This window comes from Heterobasidion irregulare (genome assembly GCF_000320585.1).
Source record: "Heterobasidion irregulare TC 32-1 unplaced genomic scaffold scaffold_13, whole genome shotgun sequence".
NCBI lineage: Eukaryota > Fungi > Basidiomycota > Agaricomycetes > Russulales > Bondarzewiaceae > Heterobasidion > Heterobasidion irregulare.
This window is the reverse complement of record NW_009258209.1, coordinates 937,159-953,920: the sequence shown is the minus strand read 5'-3', so window position 1 is coordinate 953,920 and position 16,762 is coordinate 937,159. Positions and strand designations below refer to the sequence as shown.

At 48.7% G+C, this 16,762-nt stretch overlaps 5 protein-coding genes across 5 annotated transcripts; 4 read left to right on the top strand and 1 right to left on the bottom strand.

The window, feature by feature from the left end:
* Nucleotides 1–270: 270 nt before the first annotated feature.
* HETIRDRAFT_120227 (uncharacterized protein) lies at nt 271–2,428 on the top strand (the record flags this gene model as incomplete). Its single annotated transcript, XM_009554557.1, has 6 exons — nt 271–308; nt 420–589; nt 678–856; nt 1,016–1,128; nt 1,238–1,467; nt 1,524–2,428. The coding sequence occupies 6 exons, from the start codon at nt 271–273 to the stop codon at nt 2,426–2,428; spliced, it is 1,635 nt and encodes a 544-aa protein (XP_009552852.1).
* Nucleotides 2,429–3,508: 1,080 nt separating this feature from the next.
* On the bottom strand, nt 3,509–3,994 carry HETIRDRAFT_243228 (uncharacterized protein; the record flags this gene model as incomplete). The annotated part of the gene is made up of 4 exons (XM_009554556.1): nt 3,509–3,594; nt 3,645–3,736; nt 3,799–3,859; nt 3,928–3,994. Coding segments are annotated over 4 exons (306 nt in total), but the record flags the coding sequence as incomplete, so codon positions are not given.
* A 1,801-nt stretch (nt 3,995–5,795) lies between these two features.
* Nucleotides 5,796–9,461, top strand: HETIRDRAFT_181224 (glycoside hydrolase family 95 protein; the record flags this gene model as incomplete). The annotated part of the gene is made up of 19 exons (XM_009554555.1): nt 5,796–5,964; nt 6,031–6,113; nt 6,175–6,280; nt 6,333–6,368; nt 6,435–6,570; nt 6,625–7,355; nt 7,425–7,430; nt 7,490–7,575; nt 7,645–7,722; nt 7,778–7,783; nt 7,838–7,898; nt 7,951–7,967; nt 8,018–8,095; nt 8,166–8,274; nt 8,322–8,417; nt 8,471–8,536; nt 8,591–8,865; nt 8,938–9,042; nt 9,100–9,461. 19 exons carry the CDS (start codon nt 5,796–5,798, stop codon nt 9,379–9,381), a joined length of 2,526 nt encoding a protein of 841 aa, XP_009552850.1. The 3' UTR covers nt 9,382–9,461.
* A 338-nt stretch (nt 9,462–9,799) lies between these two features.
* HETIRDRAFT_148855 (vacuolar H+-ATPase V1 sector, subunit E) lies at nt 9,800–10,937 on the top strand. Its single transcript, XM_009554554.1, has 6 exons — nt 9,800–9,899; nt 9,958–10,038; nt 10,117–10,199; nt 10,259–10,573; nt 10,640–10,727; nt 10,792–10,937. The coding sequence occupies exons 1-6, from the start codon at nt 9,846–9,848 to the stop codon at nt 10,852–10,854; spliced, it is 684 nt and encodes a 227-aa protein (XP_009552849.1). The 5' UTR covers nt 9,800–9,845; the 3' UTR covers nt 10,855–10,937.
* A 1,047-nt stretch (nt 10,938–11,984) lies between these two features.
* On the top strand, nt 11,985–15,660 carry cdh1 (cellobiose dehydrogenase 1). Its single transcript, XM_009554553.1, has 16 exons — nt 11,985–12,046; nt 12,107–12,377; nt 12,440–12,457; nt 12,550–12,641; nt 12,735–12,854; nt 12,973–13,118; nt 13,178–13,342; nt 13,395–13,467; nt 13,524–13,578; nt 13,632–13,890; nt 13,954–14,325; nt 14,399–14,575; nt 14,648–14,736; nt 14,844–14,989; nt 15,071–15,124; nt 15,189–15,660. The coding sequence occupies exons 1-16, from the start codon at nt 11,998–12,000 to the stop codon at nt 15,425–15,427; spliced, it is 2,325 nt and encodes a 774-aa protein (XP_009552848.1). The 5' UTR covers nt 11,985–11,997; the 3' UTR covers nt 15,428–15,660.
* The last annotated feature ends 1,102 nt before the right edge of the window (nt 15,661–16,762 follow it).

Here is a 16,762-nt window from a genome sequence, read left to right as displayed (position 1 = left end):
CCGATAGATCCGACCAAGAGGATGCATGCATATCGTGTTGATACTCCCATCAGTTATGAGCCATGTCTTCGTGACATCAGATGTCAGTGCATTAAAGTATGCGCCGTCAAGCTTCAAGGACACCCATTCCATTCCATGAGGATGATCTAGTCTTAAACATCTCAGCCCAACTAATCAAGATCAGTAATAACCCTCCTGACTTTGAACACTGGAGAAAGGGCTGTTGTAGTTGTATGACCGCATTTCTGACAACTCACCCTCTCGCATGAAATGGCTCTCCTCGTTCTATCACAAGGAGGTTTCGGGTTGTCAGTTCTGTCGTCATGTTGGTGATGGCAGAGGCCCTGTATGACCATTCTGCACATCTAACGCAAGATATTGAACATCCAAACTAAGGAGGTGAGATGATATGCTCGCAGCGTCGAGAGGCGACCACACGGCAGTTTCCGACAAGCCGAACTGCGCCGATGCGTATTGACAGACTTTCAAAAGATTGCACTCCGTGACTACGGCCCAACTTCTCCCGAGAACATTCACATCCACGGCCAGACAGCCGACGTGTCATATAACACTCAGGACAATGATGGAAGTAGGTAAGAGAACAGAGCCGACATCTGTGGGTGCTCTCTACCTCCATTTTCATCTTGACCTGATTTTTGTTTGATTGTGATAGTTAGTACTAGATGCACTTCCTAGCACAATCTTGCGCTCACTTTCTAGGTACAACTCTCTAGCAACTAAAACCTTCAGCAATATCCTCGAGAAGTATATGTCCCCCGCTCTTGATGCTCTGCCTACGTCAGAACGGTTGGAGGCCACTAACGCCTTGACCGCTATCCAACTCGAATGCAACAAAGTCCAATAGCTGATCAGTGAGATCGGCTACGATACTCACAAGGCGAGCCTGGACGTGGGCATCAGGGCACTCGTGAAGGACGTCAAGCGTGATTGGGCCAATGGCGCCGACATACAATCGGCAATGATGGATAAGATGGCTAAAGAAATTCTCGCCTAGCTGCCCGACCTCTGGCGGACTTCTGTGGAAGACGGGCCAGAATTTCCGTTAGTGCAGAGATGCACCTTTCTCTGCACGGAGGCTGTGGACAAGATCGAATGTTGTGGTAGTCGGTGAGTCTATCTGGTATTTTGTTCCATTCAAGAGTCCACGCAGTGTTCTTCCAACTCGATGGGCCACCTCAAGGCCCTCATCGCATTGACATCATTCCATTCTTTCTAGAACCGAATTTCGCGATTTTGACCTCAAAGTCACTATCACAAGCTCTGATGGGAACGCCGTTTACAAAAGTGAATATGCGGGCATTGATGATATCGTTCATTGGATGTGGAGGGAGCTCCTTGTTATAAGTGTCGTCCGAGGTGACAGCGACACGACGAAATCCGTCATATCTGACATCGAGCAATTGAAACGTTCAAGTGAGGTCCATGCACTCGTCAGACCTAGAGAGGGTAAGCCCGCCGATGGCTAAGTCCGCCATTGTTGGCTGATCGTTAAAAAAAATCAGAACCCTTGGGCAGAGACGAATATTATGACAGTCATTGGACTCAGGCTATGCAAGATGTTGGTTTTCTGCTTCTGGAGGAGTATGCTCATGCTCGGGTAGCCTCCTTTCAACAAAAGCCTTCTCTCCATCTTTACAACGAGCTTATCGCTCAATCTCCTGATCGCCAACAGGCTTTGATCGAGGCGACAAGGACCCATGCATTTAGTACCGAAACCGCTGCGCTCAAGACGTACAAAGATGTAGCAGAGATATTTTTGAAGAGCTCGGAAACTGATGACCTAGTGCGACTATTGGATATCGCACCAAGGTTTGCGTTTCAAACCGCAGCGCCTGCGACGGTGCGCAATATTGTGGAATACCTCTCAAAACAGTCCTCGGAAGATCTCCGCACAAGGGCGTTGGATGTCATGGAAAAGGCACTCGAACACGCAAAAATAATGGTATGGTACGCATGCGAGGATACATTCCCCGGTCACGAGGAAGGATCTGAATACTTGGAGGAGATGATCCCCCAAGGTAGATTATCGAAGAAGGTTGGAGGCGACTGGTTGACCAATGCCAAAGAGTGGGAGCTGCGAGACAAATATCTCTCGAGATATGTCTGGTACATGTGCCATTCAAGCAGGAGAGACTTCGACGACTATGAAGAAGATCCTATGTTAGGCGTGGATGAGAACGATAGCGATTACGAAGAGCAGAAGGAGCATCGGCAGCCTGACTTCGAGAAAGCTATCAAGGAATGGGTCCTTGTCCTGCAGAAGTTTCCGGACAGGGTGCAGGCCTCCGCTCTCTGGGACAGACTGAAAGAGAGCAATAGCGATAACTTCCTGTTCGCGGTAGATGGAGTCGCTGAAAAGCTAGCTAGCCGGTGCATTTTTCTATTGAGGAAAATTGGCGATCGTTGAAGCGATGTGCAGTTGCGACAAACATGGCCTAAAACAGCATATCGCGGATGGTATACGGGCCATGTACGAGAGTTTTACTTGCCCCAGTTTACCCGAACTAGAGGAGTACACAATGCGAATTTCCAGAGGGAATCGCTACGGAATACGAGCGTATAGTTGATTCTGGCCTACGTATCCATGATTTCTCTTGATGGCCTAGTGAGCCGAGATATACCAATATCGGGTTTGACACAGCATATAAGACAAAGCAGTATGCGTGTTTGCCTGGCTTGAATCTGAGTAGTTATCTTGACTCCTAAGTAGTCACGAATGGAGATCATCTGTACAGAGAGCAGATCATCGGGTACATCTGCGCATGCCTAAATTAGTGGATGCTTTGGTGAACTCAAGAAGCTGCGGACTATTGGAATTTCGTCTGGTGAACTACCCACCAACGTACCTACTGACCATGATTCGCGAGCGAGATGATAGTGAGCACATCGTATTGGGAAAAATAAACTGAGCATCAATGAATCTGTAATACAAACAGGCCGTTCAAACCATCCAAACCCAGAACCATAGCAAAATACGAAACAGAGGAGAGGGTATAACAATAGCAGCGATAAATAGCATGCATATATACCTTACCGGAAGGCGCCGCACAAGCTCAACAACCAAGAAAAATCGCGTACAGACCAAGTCGACGACATGCCTCTCTTAATGCGCCGAGAAGAAGCTATTCTGAGTCTGGCTCATCTGTGACACGTCCGACGCCGTAAATGCGTACGTGGGGTTGCGAGTGTGCGAGGCGCGTCGAGTGAAGCGCGACAGCGTTGTGCTCCAGATGTGTTTTTGGCCACGTTGAGATTGTGTCACTGCGAAGTGCGTAGCAAAGCAGCCACCAAAGAAGACTGAAGATGGAATGTAAGGGGGTATGAGCGCGTTATTGTGCATTTGTTCTGCGATGAAGATGAATACACAGGCTTACTGAGCACCCAGTTGATCCAGACAAAGGCTTTCAAAGCTTGAAGGTCCATGCACCAATGCTTGGTATCGCTATAGTCTATCGATAAATGGGTTTCGGACTTGAGCGAATCACGACACAGAGGGATACAACGCACCAGCGGGAATAGTGGAGCAGTTCATAGGTACTTCCTTCCAGCGTGACGTTGAGAAGGCGTTGAATGCTGGAGCATCATTCAGAAAGGGTGAGGGAGGGGAACAAGGGCATTCCAACCTAGCCAAAAGATGCTCAAAACGAACATGATGCCGATCTGAAAAGGCGGGCGGGCGGTGATTGAATCTTTCACTCCAATGTCAAGCAGAAGCCTGATTATCGCCATATGTGAGTCGCGGATGAAGATCACAGAAAGCCAGCATCTGGGGCGTACATGAAAACCGAGATGACGAGTGTAACGATGGACAGGGCAAAAGGGAAGAGGTCCGCGACATCTGTGAGATTTAAAAGCCTCGATCCAGTTAGCAAACGGTATGAATGATATACCAAAATGTGTGCGCACAGAAGAAGTCCTGGAACTGATTGACACGGGTGGAGAGAGCCAAAACAAGAATGTTGACCAATATAATGGCACCTAAACGTTTGAACATGCAAACAAGAAGAAGGTTGACGATGAGCCTCTTCTGCAATTCTTCCTGAATCCTCTAACAGCCCAGAACGCACCATACATCATGAACACCTTCTTGCCTATGGATGAAACCGGAGACATTTTGACCGGGAAGCTAATTGGCCTAATTATGGGCTCGAGAAAAAAAGAGGGTGCAAAAAGAGTGAAAAAATAAGACAAAACTTCCGTGCCCAGCTGGGAAGGCGAAGATGAAGGTGAATGGAAACGATAGGAAAATGAAATGTGATGTAGATGAAGTCGAGGAACGACCGTCAGAGGGCTTGGCAACGGCCCTAGATTAGGGTTAAGGGCAGCGCTGCGCCGCAGTACGCGACGCGTTTTCGAAGTTCTCAACTTCATATCTTCCTCTTCTCTCGCTTTTTCTTGATCTCTTCGACTTTGGCTGTTCTGTCGCTATGCAGTTTGGATATCTGCTCTGAATAATATCTAATTGTCACGCACAGGCCTATTCATCTAGGTGCTCGTTTCTTCTTGAATGAGCACACAGTGAGATCAACGACTTCATCCCGTCACCACGTCCAACTCCTGACTGTCGAAGTTTGCATTTCGATGGAGATCCGTATGTACTCAGAAGGGGGTTAGAGATGAGCCAGGTGCTGGAGCAGGAGATGTTCATGGATGTGCTGTGTCGGTGAGCCGTGCTCTTTGGCGACCGTGATAGTCCCCTCGCTGTGATTCTTATATTTCCAACATATATTTATTTAATTCGCGGGAATAACCCTTTCATCTGTATAGAGCAGCACCCCGATAGCTCTCCAGCGTGTCGAAGCATGGTTGCAGAATTGTTGTTGGTTGTGATCAAGCGCGCGAGTTGGGCTATGACACCGCTATGATGCTATGACTAAGCCATCCTGAACGGGGCCCCGCGGGGCGATTGCTTCCTCTAAGTGCAACGCAATTGCGGTCGGGTTCGGCTCTTCTGTATACTCTCTCCTCGCCTGCCAACAGTGCTAACAACTATGGTCAGGCTGATCCTAAGGATTTTTCTGGTCCTCACAAGTCCCTATTCCTTCTTCTTGGTCGGACTACTTGCAGCTTCGCGGCCTAACGAATCTTACTCCCCCTGTTCTTCCATTATTGGGTGCGTCCGCCTCTAATGCTTGCTCATGCTCATGTGTCGACACATTATTTCTAGACGTTAATCCTATTGAACACTCCTTCGTCGGAGAAACCTAGGTTCTGCCAAGTCAACTATACTCATACATAGGTACGAGGGATCTGTCCTCCTCTCTAGTTCCGCTGCCCACACATTCCGACATCAATGATCACTACCTCTTTCAACCCCTTCAATGCTGCTAGCTGCTCTCACGTAGTGTATGGTACGACATTGGCCCATCTTCTCATCATTGCCCATCTCCTAATCGACCGAATCCCTTGCCGCTTTGCTTGAAGCACGTGAAGCATCTCGATCACGCGCCTCGAAAGTCGATACGTAGCCGCATGCTCGCTAGTTTGCCCGAAACTTCCAATTAGACCTGTACGCCCCATCGTGCTCGCGACGCGCGCACTTCGCTGATTCTGCTGCTGGCATAGAGAAAACAGAAACCTAGTGACGCGTCATGGGGGTCCAAACCACCCGCTCTGCCCTGCAGGGCGGTAGCGCACTTCCGGTGCACACTGTTATAAACCCTCTCCGTCTGCGCAAATCCAATGCTGTCCTGCGCCTCATCGGCCTTGTCCTTGCCCTCATCATATTCGTCAACTTCGATACCAGTTCCTTGCGCATTATCTTGTCTCTCAGTATGCGATTGCGGTGTTTTATCTTGGAGACTCTCTCCTTGCTGCTTGGATCACGCATAGCTTTATCTGCGCCCTCCGGCTTTCCCAGTTCGGGTAACGGCCTCTGGTACACTGCTCCTGGAAATTCTTGGCAATCGGAGTTTCTACCAATCGGCAATGGGTATCTCGCAGGTGAGTATACTACTTTCTTTGTTATAGGGTCGGTTATGAACAGTCATCTGATTCTTGTGATTACAGCAATGATCCCTGGTGGGACAGACAGAGAAGTCACACAGCTGAACATTGAGTCACTTTGGAGTGGTGGGCCGTTTGAAGATCCTGTAAGCAATGATTCGCTCCTCATTCTCAGGTCGGATCGATTAATAGTGTTTGCTTGAATAGTCATATAATGGGAGCAACAAGGCTTTCGACCAACAAGCAGCATTAGCTCAGGATATGCGCAATATCCGTTCTGCTATCTTCTCAAGCCCGACAGCAACCATTGATAGTACGCTGACATTCTTCTACATTGTGTCTTGTTTTCACCGGCTTCAATACAGATGTCGAAATACTCGCTGCCCCAATTGGTGCTTATGGTGGGTATGTCAATACGCCTGTTGCGAACTCCACACTGACTTTTTTTCCCGCTTTGATCTGGGAAGGCTCATACGCCGGCGCTGGATATCTGATTTCCACTCTTGATGTCACTGGAACTGTTTCTGACTACGGGAGGTGGTTGGATATGGACTCCGCCCTTGTCCATACCCAATGGACTCAAAATGGCAGTTCTTTTATTCGGTACGTTCGGTCTACAGGGATCTTCCATATTCAGTGACAAATCGTTATCTACAGGACGTCGTTCTGCTCACACCCAGCGCAAGCGTGCGTCGAGCACATCAATACGACGACATTCTCGCTCCCTGGCTTAACGTATGCCTTCTCTCCCTACACCGAGGATGGACTTCCAACGCCCAATATCACCTGCCTCGATGAGTCGACACTTCAGGTTCGCGGGAAGGTCGCAGATCCAGGGATGACCTATGAGATCCTCGGGCGCATCCAGGCCACCTCCTCATCTTCCGGTGTCATCCCCAAAATCACTTGTACGTCCACTACTGACGGTACCGTCAACGCGACGGTGTCCGTAGTTGGAGCACAAGAGGCTTGGATCACGTGGGTCGGCGACACCGACTATTCTTTGGATGCGGGCGACGTAACGCACGGATTCTCGTTCCGGGGAGCCGATCCGCACGCCAAGCTTGTCACCATCATCTCTACTGCCGCTTCTTCCAACGTCAACGCGACTACACCTTCGTCCGGTTACACGTCACTCCTTTCGCAGCATGTGATCGACTACCAGAAGGTATTTGGCGGGTTCGAACTTTCCTTGGGTCAAAAGCCGGATTTTAATACACCGACGGACGAATTGTATAATGCCTATACGACGGACGTAGGGGATCTGTACGTAGAGTGGTTGTTGTTCAATTTCGGGAGATATCTGCTTGTGGGAAGTGCGAGGGGGACTTTGCCAGCGAATTTGCAAGGCAAATGGGCGGACGGTACTTCAAACCCTTGGAGTGCAGGTGAGCATGTTTGAGGCGGTTGATATCAATTTGCCGCTATTGATGATTTCCCATTGTGACCACGGGAAGACTATCGTAAGCATCCTCACCGTTCTAAAGGAAAATAGTACATTGACACGTCTTTCATGATGTAGATGCCAATATCAACACGCAAATGAATTATTGGGCCGCTGAGACGACAGGCTTAGATGTATCACAATCTTTGTGGGATTATATGGAGGTATGTCACCTCCTCTCCATGTTTTTTTTTTTTTTTTTTTTTTGAAATCGAGCTGATAATCGTGAGTAGAAGACTTGGGCACCTCGGGGTGCTGAGACTGCCCAGATAACATACAATATTAGCAAGGGTTGGGTCACACATAATGAGGTATGCTTATCTTACACAGACGTCATTGCTATGATTAATCGATCTCTTGCTCTAGATGAACGTCAGTTGCTGATCGCGACGGTCTAGAACCATAGCTAATGAAGATTTACTGCAGATATTTGGGCATACTGGAATGAAGCTTTCTGGTAATTCTGCTCAGTGGGCAGACTATCCTGGTATGTGTTCGTTGTTAAGCTTGTATGTCTTGTACTTATTTTCTTTCTGTAGAATCGGCAGTCTGGATGGTGAGCTTAGCACCCTTTCAACCCCACAACTAGCTAAATAGTCTCCTTAGATGGTTCATGTTTGGGATCATTTTGACTACACCGGCGACGTCGCCTGGTGGAGAGATCAGGGCTGGCCCCTTCTCAAGGTGAACCATCCTTCACGCGTGGTCTACGCCTGAAATTAGTGTCCTCACGCTGTCACTTGGTTCTGCATAGGGCGTAGCCGAATTTCACTTGGAGAAGCTCATCCCGGACGAGCACTTCAATGACTCCACCCTCGTTGTTGCGCCATGCAACTCTCCAGAGCAAACTCCTATTACGTTTGGTAGGTCTTCTTCAACATTTATCTCGTCCTTCTAACGCCTTCGGCAGGATGCGCTCATGCGCAACAGCTTATTTGGCAGTTGCTCAATGCAGCGGAGAAGGGGTTTGCAGCATCAGGAGATACAGATCAAGCCTTCCTCAATCGTATGTGATGAGCAGCAATTTAACAGGTTTGATCCTCATGTCTTCATCTTCAGAGGTGAGGCAAGTCCGAGCTCAAATGGATAAGGGTATTCACATCGGCTCTTGGGGTCAATTACAAGGTATGTTCATCGCGTCTCATTCATTATTTCCTGTTATAATCGTTTTGTGAACAGAATGGAAGTTCGATATGGACTCTCCGACGGACACTCATCGTCATCTCTCGCACCTTGTCGGATTGTACCCAGGTTACGCTGTCGCGAACTTTGACCCCGCTGTGCAGGCAGGCATAAATTATACTCAGGCCGATGTTTTGGGTGCGGCGACCATCAGCTTGATTCATCGTGGTAATGGTACTGGACCAGATGCGGATTCGGGGTGGGAGAAGATTTGGCGCGCCGCAGCTTGGGCACAGTTGAAGAATGCAACAGAGTTCTATCATGAATTGTCGGTGTGTGGTGTCTCACCGACCTGCCCTCTGTCCTTCAAATAAGCTGATCTGTGACTCGTACGGGGCTTTCAGTATGCAATTGATATCAACTATGCTACAAATCTGTTTAGTCTTTATTCGTCGGGCAGCACAATATTCCAGATAGACGCAAATTTGGGATACCCTGCTGCTGTCATGGTGAGCACCTCGTTCTGTCAACATTATGCTAGAGTTGATTCGTGACACTTCGCGTAGAATGCGCTTGTTCAAGCGCCCGACGTTGCCTCCTACTCAAATGATCTCACAGTAACCCTCTTGCCTGCGCTGCCGAGCAAATGGTCATCGGGATCTATCACAAGCGCACGCATCCGTGGTGGATTGAGATTGGACATGCAATGGAGCAGTGGCAAGCCCACGAAAGCAACCATCTTCTCTGATCGTGCGGCGCAACCGAGGTCAGTGAACGTTGTGTATGCTGGCGAAGTCATCAGCAGCTTCTGGACAGGAGGGTCCGCCACACACCTGATCTCATTTTGAGATCCATCTTGATGCTGATACATGGGAATTCACGAGTGTCCGTATTATTTCCATGAAATGTTCTTGTTATGATTTTTTGGAAACAATTTATGAATGGGGATCATCTTTATAGATATGTTTAATTGCCAAATGTTTTCATGCATTAATGGGGTAGTGGTAACCTGGGTCGTTGCCATCGACCCGCCGAGGGTTCGATTCCCTCTTAATGCAATATGCACAGTTGAAGTTTTGCCTCTATTCCCGGAATCTGAATCATAACTATGGACACCCCGTAATTTTGATACTCTCCTTATTCGAGACTTGAAGCTCGATGCTTGTAGCTTGAAGCCTGGAGACCGCTGGAAGATGTTGTATTGGAGTGTGCGTGATTATGTAAGTCATTTACTAACCTCGCTAGTGTCTCATCCAAGTCAGCTTCACTCCTTGCCGCTCTCGCTACAGCACCAACATCATCTATAATCAAGATGACATCTCGCCCGCTCAATGACGATGAAGTTCTCAGTGAAATGACCAAAATGGTTTGTGATCGCGCTTCTTTGTAACCTACAACCTTCAACCTAGTTGCTCGTGGAGTAGGTCGCGTTCATCAAACAGGAGGCAATGGAGAAGGGCCGCGAGATACGAGTGAAGGCGGATGAGGAGTTTGCGATAGAGAAGGTTCGTAATTCAGATCAAAAGCCTTCGAAACAGGCCCGAATTGTGTTAGGTTTGGACTGCTCACGGTATTGCTATCAGGCGAAGCTTGTCAAACAAGAGCAGCAGGCTATCGACGCTCAGTACGAGAAGAAGCGCAAAGGTTCTGAGACCGCTCAGAAGATGTACGTTTCCTTACAGATCGCTACCAAATTGCGATCCTCAGATCTCGTCCACGCACCAGCGCGCAATCAACCCTGACAAACAAGTCTCGTCTGAAGCTTCTTCACCGCCGTGAGGAGCATTTACAGGAGCTCTTCAACACTGCCCGCTCAGCAATTCTAGAGCTTGCGGAAGATGAGGGTCGTTATGTTCAGTTCCTCGAGGGTGTCATCGTTCAGGGTCTGCTTCAGATTCTTGAGCCCGACGTCACTGTGTATGCTCGTGCGAAGGACGAGGAAGTTGTCAGTCAAGCGGCTGAGGCAGCGAAAAAGAGCTTTGTTGAGATCAGTGGAAGAGATGTGGAAGTCGTGATTGAAGCAACGCTGAGTGACGAACTGTGAGTACTAAATGCATGAGGAGTCGAGGATCCTACTGTTATGCTGACGTTCCTGACTCCTTGCAGAGCTGGTGGTGTGAAACTCACTAGCGGTACTAGGCGGATTCAGGTCAATAACACTCTTGACGAACGTCTGAGGCTTCTCGAGGACAGGGCAAGTCATTCACCATATCACGATGCTCTTATGCGGCCTAGTCTCATCTTATCCCACACTGTAGATGCTGCCAGAGATCCGGCATGACCTATTTGGCCCGAACGAGAATCGCAAGTTCTTCACATAGGTTTCGTGGCGCACATAAGGACCTGTGATATGCTGCATATGTACTGCTCAACGTTCAACGCTTGTCAGTGTTTATGCCTTCTTAGGTTACGCTCGAAGTCAAAGCGAGATGTTTAAGCCACCTTCAGATTCATCTTCCACTGATGACTCGGCCATGTGCGTGTCCTTTGGGCCCTCAGCACCGTCTTTGCGATCTGAGGACAGAGTCAAGGCCATGAGCCTAGGATTCGTGATTGTATTTTTTTAGTTGAAACGGTCCAGTTTCACTGAACAGTATGACCAGGGTGGATCCTTCACCCACTTCCTACTCATTCCTTGCATCATGATTCTCTATGATTCATTCGACTCATTTAGGACTTTTTCATATGAATGTCTCCACCCACCGTCCGGGATTGTATATCTCTCATCGGCTATATCCCATGCAAAGATAGCTAGTGCGTCGTTATTCTCAAGCTTCCGCTTGCTTCGACCTGTTCCTATTCGCAGCTTTCTCTGCATGGTATCGGAAGCCCTTGCAGAACATGCATCTCGAGCTTGTAACACACTCCTCAGGGCTTTCGAAAGGATGATGGAAATTGGTCGGTGCAATTTCGGTTCCAAGGTACGCCTTCCCCATATGCTCTGGGCGTGCTCTCGCTCGGTATCTATACTATTCTTGAACCAAGGGAGCCAAAGTAAGTCAAATCGTCGCGTGTCCATATGATCCGAGTTTCAGACTTCAGGTCTTCGGGTTCGATCTATCCTCGTTGTCTAATTACCCCACAACGCCGTCGTATTGTCGGCGATTGAGCACCAACCGGCCGTGCTTGTTTTCACCTGGTCATGGTCACGCGAGCTTCTTTATGTCGTCCTCCGCATCCGATTTGTTTCCGGTTGAAGGTGTTCCGTGTGCGTACAGCTCTCGTGGACCGGAGCCGCGCCTAGAATGTGCGTTGCCAGCGGAACTGACTAGATGCGTTGGGCGACATAGGCGAGGGATGCCGTTGTGGAGGTTATCGCAGGTCTCGAACGGGTATACTTCGCATACATGTATGTTGCCTGGCGTTCAAGGGTGGAACGATATAAACCGAGATGCTGCAGGTGATTGGGATATAAACCCGCGCTCTCCCGCTTAGCACGCGTAAAAGCGGGATAAAATTCCGTGATGATATTTGGACAAAAGCTGCTGGCGGTGTTACCCTTGATAACCACTGGTGGGTCTTCTGTCATAAATGACCATACAATGTATACAATGAAGTCTATTGGCATAACAGTGCTCTCGCAGAGCTCAAGTAGCTATACCGATCCTTCAAATGGGATTACCTTTCAAGGTTATTCGGACCCTGTGCATGGGGTGACCTATGGCGCCGTATTCCCCCCTCTTGCAACGTCCGGATCAAATCCTACAGAGTTCATTGGAGAGATTGTGGCGCCTCTCGCTGCTAAATGGGTTGGTTTGGCGCTCGCTGGTGCTATGCTTCAGGATTTGCTCCTCGTTGCCTGGCCGAACGGTAATACAATTGTCAGGTCTACGAGATACGCTACGTATGTCCTCGTCAACCTAAACTTCATAACATACTTGGCTTTCTACTTATGTTCACATACAGGGATTATGTTCAACCAACGTGAGTGAAAGTATGTTTAGGCCTGTACAAGGCACCTTAATACCATATATCCTCGGCATCTGGCTGGGCGTTCAATATCTTTATATGCACAGGCAATACGTAGGGCCCACCATCACAGATCTTCCTTCCACCACCGTGAATTCAACCCATTGGAGATGGGTCTTTCGGTGCCAGAACTGTACAAGTGCGTCTATCTACTGTTCGATGACTGAGACCTAAATTTCTCACCCATGCTGGTCATATCCCTGCCTTGTCGGCGTGGTTTTATGCATGTAAGGCTGGCAAGGAGGAGGTAGTATCCCGCAAGCCTCTACAGGTGTCTGGGCTTGGGCGTATTCTAGCGTCGGTGTTGATGACCCCTCCGATCCCCAGAGCACTTTCGACGAGCACACTGACTGTGAGTTAATTTTTATATTCGCACCGCCCTTCAGGACTGCTTAGCTTTTTCTCTACCTCACCTTGCTTCTCAATACCAATAATGATGCGCATATGACTCTACCTATCGATGGCCTCAGTCGGTTTCTTTGGCATGCTCTTCAGCTCTGCACACACGACACAGAGCAACTATGATGCTTATCTATCTGGTGGTACTGGGACGTCGGTACCAGCCTCAACCTCGACTGCTCCATCCACAACTTCAAGTTCGGCTCCAACTGTTTCGGTGAGTACATCGAAGGTCAATCATCAACGCCCACAATACAACTGCATTATCCTTTTCAGGCTACACCATATGACTACATCATCGTAGGGGCTGGACCTGGCGGTATCATCGCTGCTGATCGCATCTCGCAAGCTGGGAAGAAAGTCCTGTTGCTCGAGCGCGGTGGTCCTTCTACTGCCGAAACTGGTGGGACGTACGATGCTCCTTGGACCCAAACTGCCAATGCATGTGCTCTCCCCTATCATGTCCATATACGCGCTAATTTTTCTGAATCAGTTGACCAAATTCGATGTCCCGGGGTTGTTCGAGTCCATGTTCACAGATAGCAACCCTTGGTACTGGTGCAAAGGTGAACATCAAAAATTCTCCGACTTGGGCTGGGCACGAAGTTGATCCTACCCCCAGATGTTACTGTATTTGCTGGATGCTTGCTCGGGGGAGGGACATCCGTGAACGGAGCGTGAGCTTGACAATACTTCTATACTAAAGGAGCATCAGCTGAAACTGTTCCAGGCTTTACTGGTACCCTGCCGACTTAGATTTCTCGACGAGCAATGGCTGGCCAAGTGGATGGCAAGCACATCAGACGTACACGGACGCTATGTCATCCCGCCTTCCAAGCACGGATGCGCCGTCAACGGACGGCAAGCGTTACTTGGAACAGTCATTCGACGTAGCGCAGCAGCTCTTGAATGGTCAAGGATATCGCCAAATCACCATCAACAGTGACACAAACTCTAAAGATCATGTGTACGGCTATAGCTCATACGATGTAAGCCCATTCTCGATATTGCGATCTTCCTTCTTAACGCTCATCAGCTGCACTCAAACACAGTTCATTAACGGAAAGCGCGGCGGTCCTGTCGCAACATACTTCCAAACCGCCAAGGCACGCTCCAACTTTGTGTACAAGCAATATGTTATGGTCTCCAATGTGGTGCGCAGCGGTTCGCGCATCACGGGTGTTCAGACGAACGACACCTCGCTCGGCCCAAACGGGATTATACCTCTCACATCCAATGGGCGTGTCATCTTATCTGCAGGCTCCTACGGAACGGCACGCATCCTGTTCCAGAGCGGAATCGGCCCGAGCGACATGCTTGCGGTCGTGCAGAGCAACGCGGCCGCGGCCGCGAACCTCCCGCCGAGCAGCGCCTTCATCAATCTACCTGTGGGCATGAACGTGTCAGATAACCCATCAATCAATGTGCGCAAAAATTTGATTCTTCAATCCCTTTCTTCGGTTTGGAGTAGTCTGGAAGTGACTGAAACGTTATCAGTTGGTGTTTACTCACCCGTCAATCGACGCGTACAATAATTGGGCCAATGTCTGGAGCAGCCCCCGCGCAGCAGACGCGGCGCAGTATCTCACAGACCAATCAGGCGTGTTCGCACAGGCGTCTCCACGAATGAACTTCTGGCGCGCGTACGGCGGCTCGGACGGCATCACCCGCTATGTGAGTGGGCTTTCTTATATCGCAACCAAATTGGACGACGATCCTGATCTGTTGTGGTGCTCTTTTTGATAGATGCAAGGGACTGTCCGGCCGGGAGCAGCGTCAGTAAATACGACGCTGCCGTACAATGCGACTCAGATTTTCACAATCACTGTCTACCTGTACGTTTGTTCCTTCACCGTACTCCCTCCCTTCGGTACTGATGTATATGTACTTCCCCGATTCTGAACTCTGGTGTGTGCTGTCGGTCATACCGCTGCACCCACAGGTCGACAGGAATCACCTCGCGCGGACGCATAGGAATCGATGCAGCACTGCGGGCATCGCCAATCGTGCAGCCATGGCTGGTGGATCCTGTGGATCGTGTCATACTTATTCAGGCACTCAATGACGTTGTATCAAACATCGGGAGTGGTGCGTAGTGCGCCCACTTCCGTCTCCACATCTTGGTGTCTTGGTGTACTGATGATAAACGGATTGTCGTGCCCTTTACAGTGACAGGTCTGACGCTCATCACACCAGACGAGCAGATGACAATCGAGCAGTACGGTCAGTGTCCATTTCTCTACTTTTATCCGCCCTCCACTGACTCCTTCGGTTTATCCGCTCGCAGTTGACGCCTACGACAAGTCTACCATGGACTCCAACCATTGGGTCGGTTCCGCCAAGATTGGTACCAGCGCGTCCAATGCCGTCGTGGACAGCAATGTCAAGGTGTTTGGGACGGACAACCTGTTCGTCACAGACGCCTCGATCGTGCCCTCGCTTCCAATTGGGAATCCGCACGGGATGCTCATGTCGGCGGTAGAGCAGGCGGTTGCGAAGATATTGGCGCTCGCAGGGGGGCCGTGAGGACAGCTCTGCATGAGAACCCAGGCAGAAGGCAAGGGAGGAGAAGGGCTTCGTAAAACTAATCATGCAGGTTGAACTGTCGGCTGCTGTCGGGTAGTTTAGGCAATGTAATATCTCTGGGATTTAGGTGCGTTAGTGGAACTCAGTACTCATCCTTCATGTATCCATCATATCTTCTCCTCTGCGACATTGTCCTCTCGATTATGGAGTGGTCCTGAAGGCCGATCTGGACTAATGGCCGACCGGAGACCCGGAGAGTGCGTGGCGCCTATGTCCGACCAGTCCAAGAATAGATCAATTCTAAGAAACAAAGCTCGAGTACCAGATATGAGATACATATATAGCAGCTGCCCATAGATGTACGCGCTCTACACTTAGTACCAGTCTTCGTGAAAAGTTGCGCAAGCGTCATGCGTTTTTGAAAATTCGAGCGTGAGAGTTTTGCTCCTATGTATAGCTGTACCAGCAACCACCACTGCCTGGAAGCATGTCTATCTGTCCCCTCTTCTCTTCACCACCAGACGTATGCTTGTCATCAAGATGTTGTTATATATAGCTATATCAGGGGCAATAAGTATGAAATCTGTTCAGTATCTCAGACATCACAATGTTCATTGCTCCCTTCCTTCTCTTCCACCGGGAAATTTCCTCATCCACACAGGTGGTCAGACTGAATTCAGAACATATGCAGAACTCTTAAATGTACTCAACTGGCTCAGTGCACAGTCGTACCCTTTCAAGATATTCATTGTGGGTCCTTGTGTGATTAGACTCTTGTAGCATATTTGGATCCTGTGTACCCAAAAGCACATTAGCACTGCTGACCATCAGGGAACACACTGTGTATGTGTACAGCAATCCTGGCAGCATCAGGGAAAAGCTCCACATCAAATTAACCATAGTTAAGCATAAATCTAGCTAGATTTTTGCCAATTACCATTCAGGATTTTTAGCTTACCCCTCTCTAATCCTAAAATTATAAGGTCTAATTAGAGTTAATTAAAGCTAATTTATCATATGGATTTTTGGAAAAATAGCAACCAATCCAGTCCCACAATTCCTCTACTATGACTACACCTTGAATCACAGAGTATCTGTAGAGCTCACTAATCAAATAAAAGTCACACCTTGTATAAACTTGCCTATCACTAAAGTTGAACCAACAACCTTATGCCTATATACTCTAGACCACTGCTTTAAACCACTAAGCCACAAGGTCTAAGTTATTTACCTAGTAATCTAAATATGATAGTATAAATAAGGCAATCTCAATATTTCTAATTTTCTTATATATCTATCTTTTATCTATTCCATATATAGAGGGGCCAATAAATA

Coding starts and splice junctions, on each gene's coding strand:
- HETIRDRAFT_148855 (XM_009554554.1), top strand. CDS start 9,846: ATGACATCTCGCCCGCTCAATGACGATGAAGTTCTCAGTGAAATGACC. Junction 10,039..10,116: donor AGGAGTTTGCGATAGAGAAG/GTTCGTAATTCA, acceptor TATTGCTATCAG/GCGAAGCTTGTCAAACAAGA. Junction 10,728..10,791: donor TGAGGCTTCTCGAGGACAGG/GCAAGTCATTCA, acceptor CCCACACTGTAG/ATGCTGCCAGAGATCCGGCA.
- cdh1 (XM_009554553.1), top strand. CDS start 11,998: ATGATATTTGGACAAAAGCTGCTGGCGGTGTTACCCTTGATAACCACT. Junction 12,642..12,734: donor TCGGTGCCAGAACTGTACAA/GTGCGTCTATCT, acceptor TATGCATGTAAG/GCTGGCAAGGAGGAGGTAGT. Junction 13,343..13,394: donor CTTGGACCCAAACTGCCAAT/GCATGTGCTCTC, acceptor TTTCTGAATCAG/TTGACCAAATTCGATGTCCC.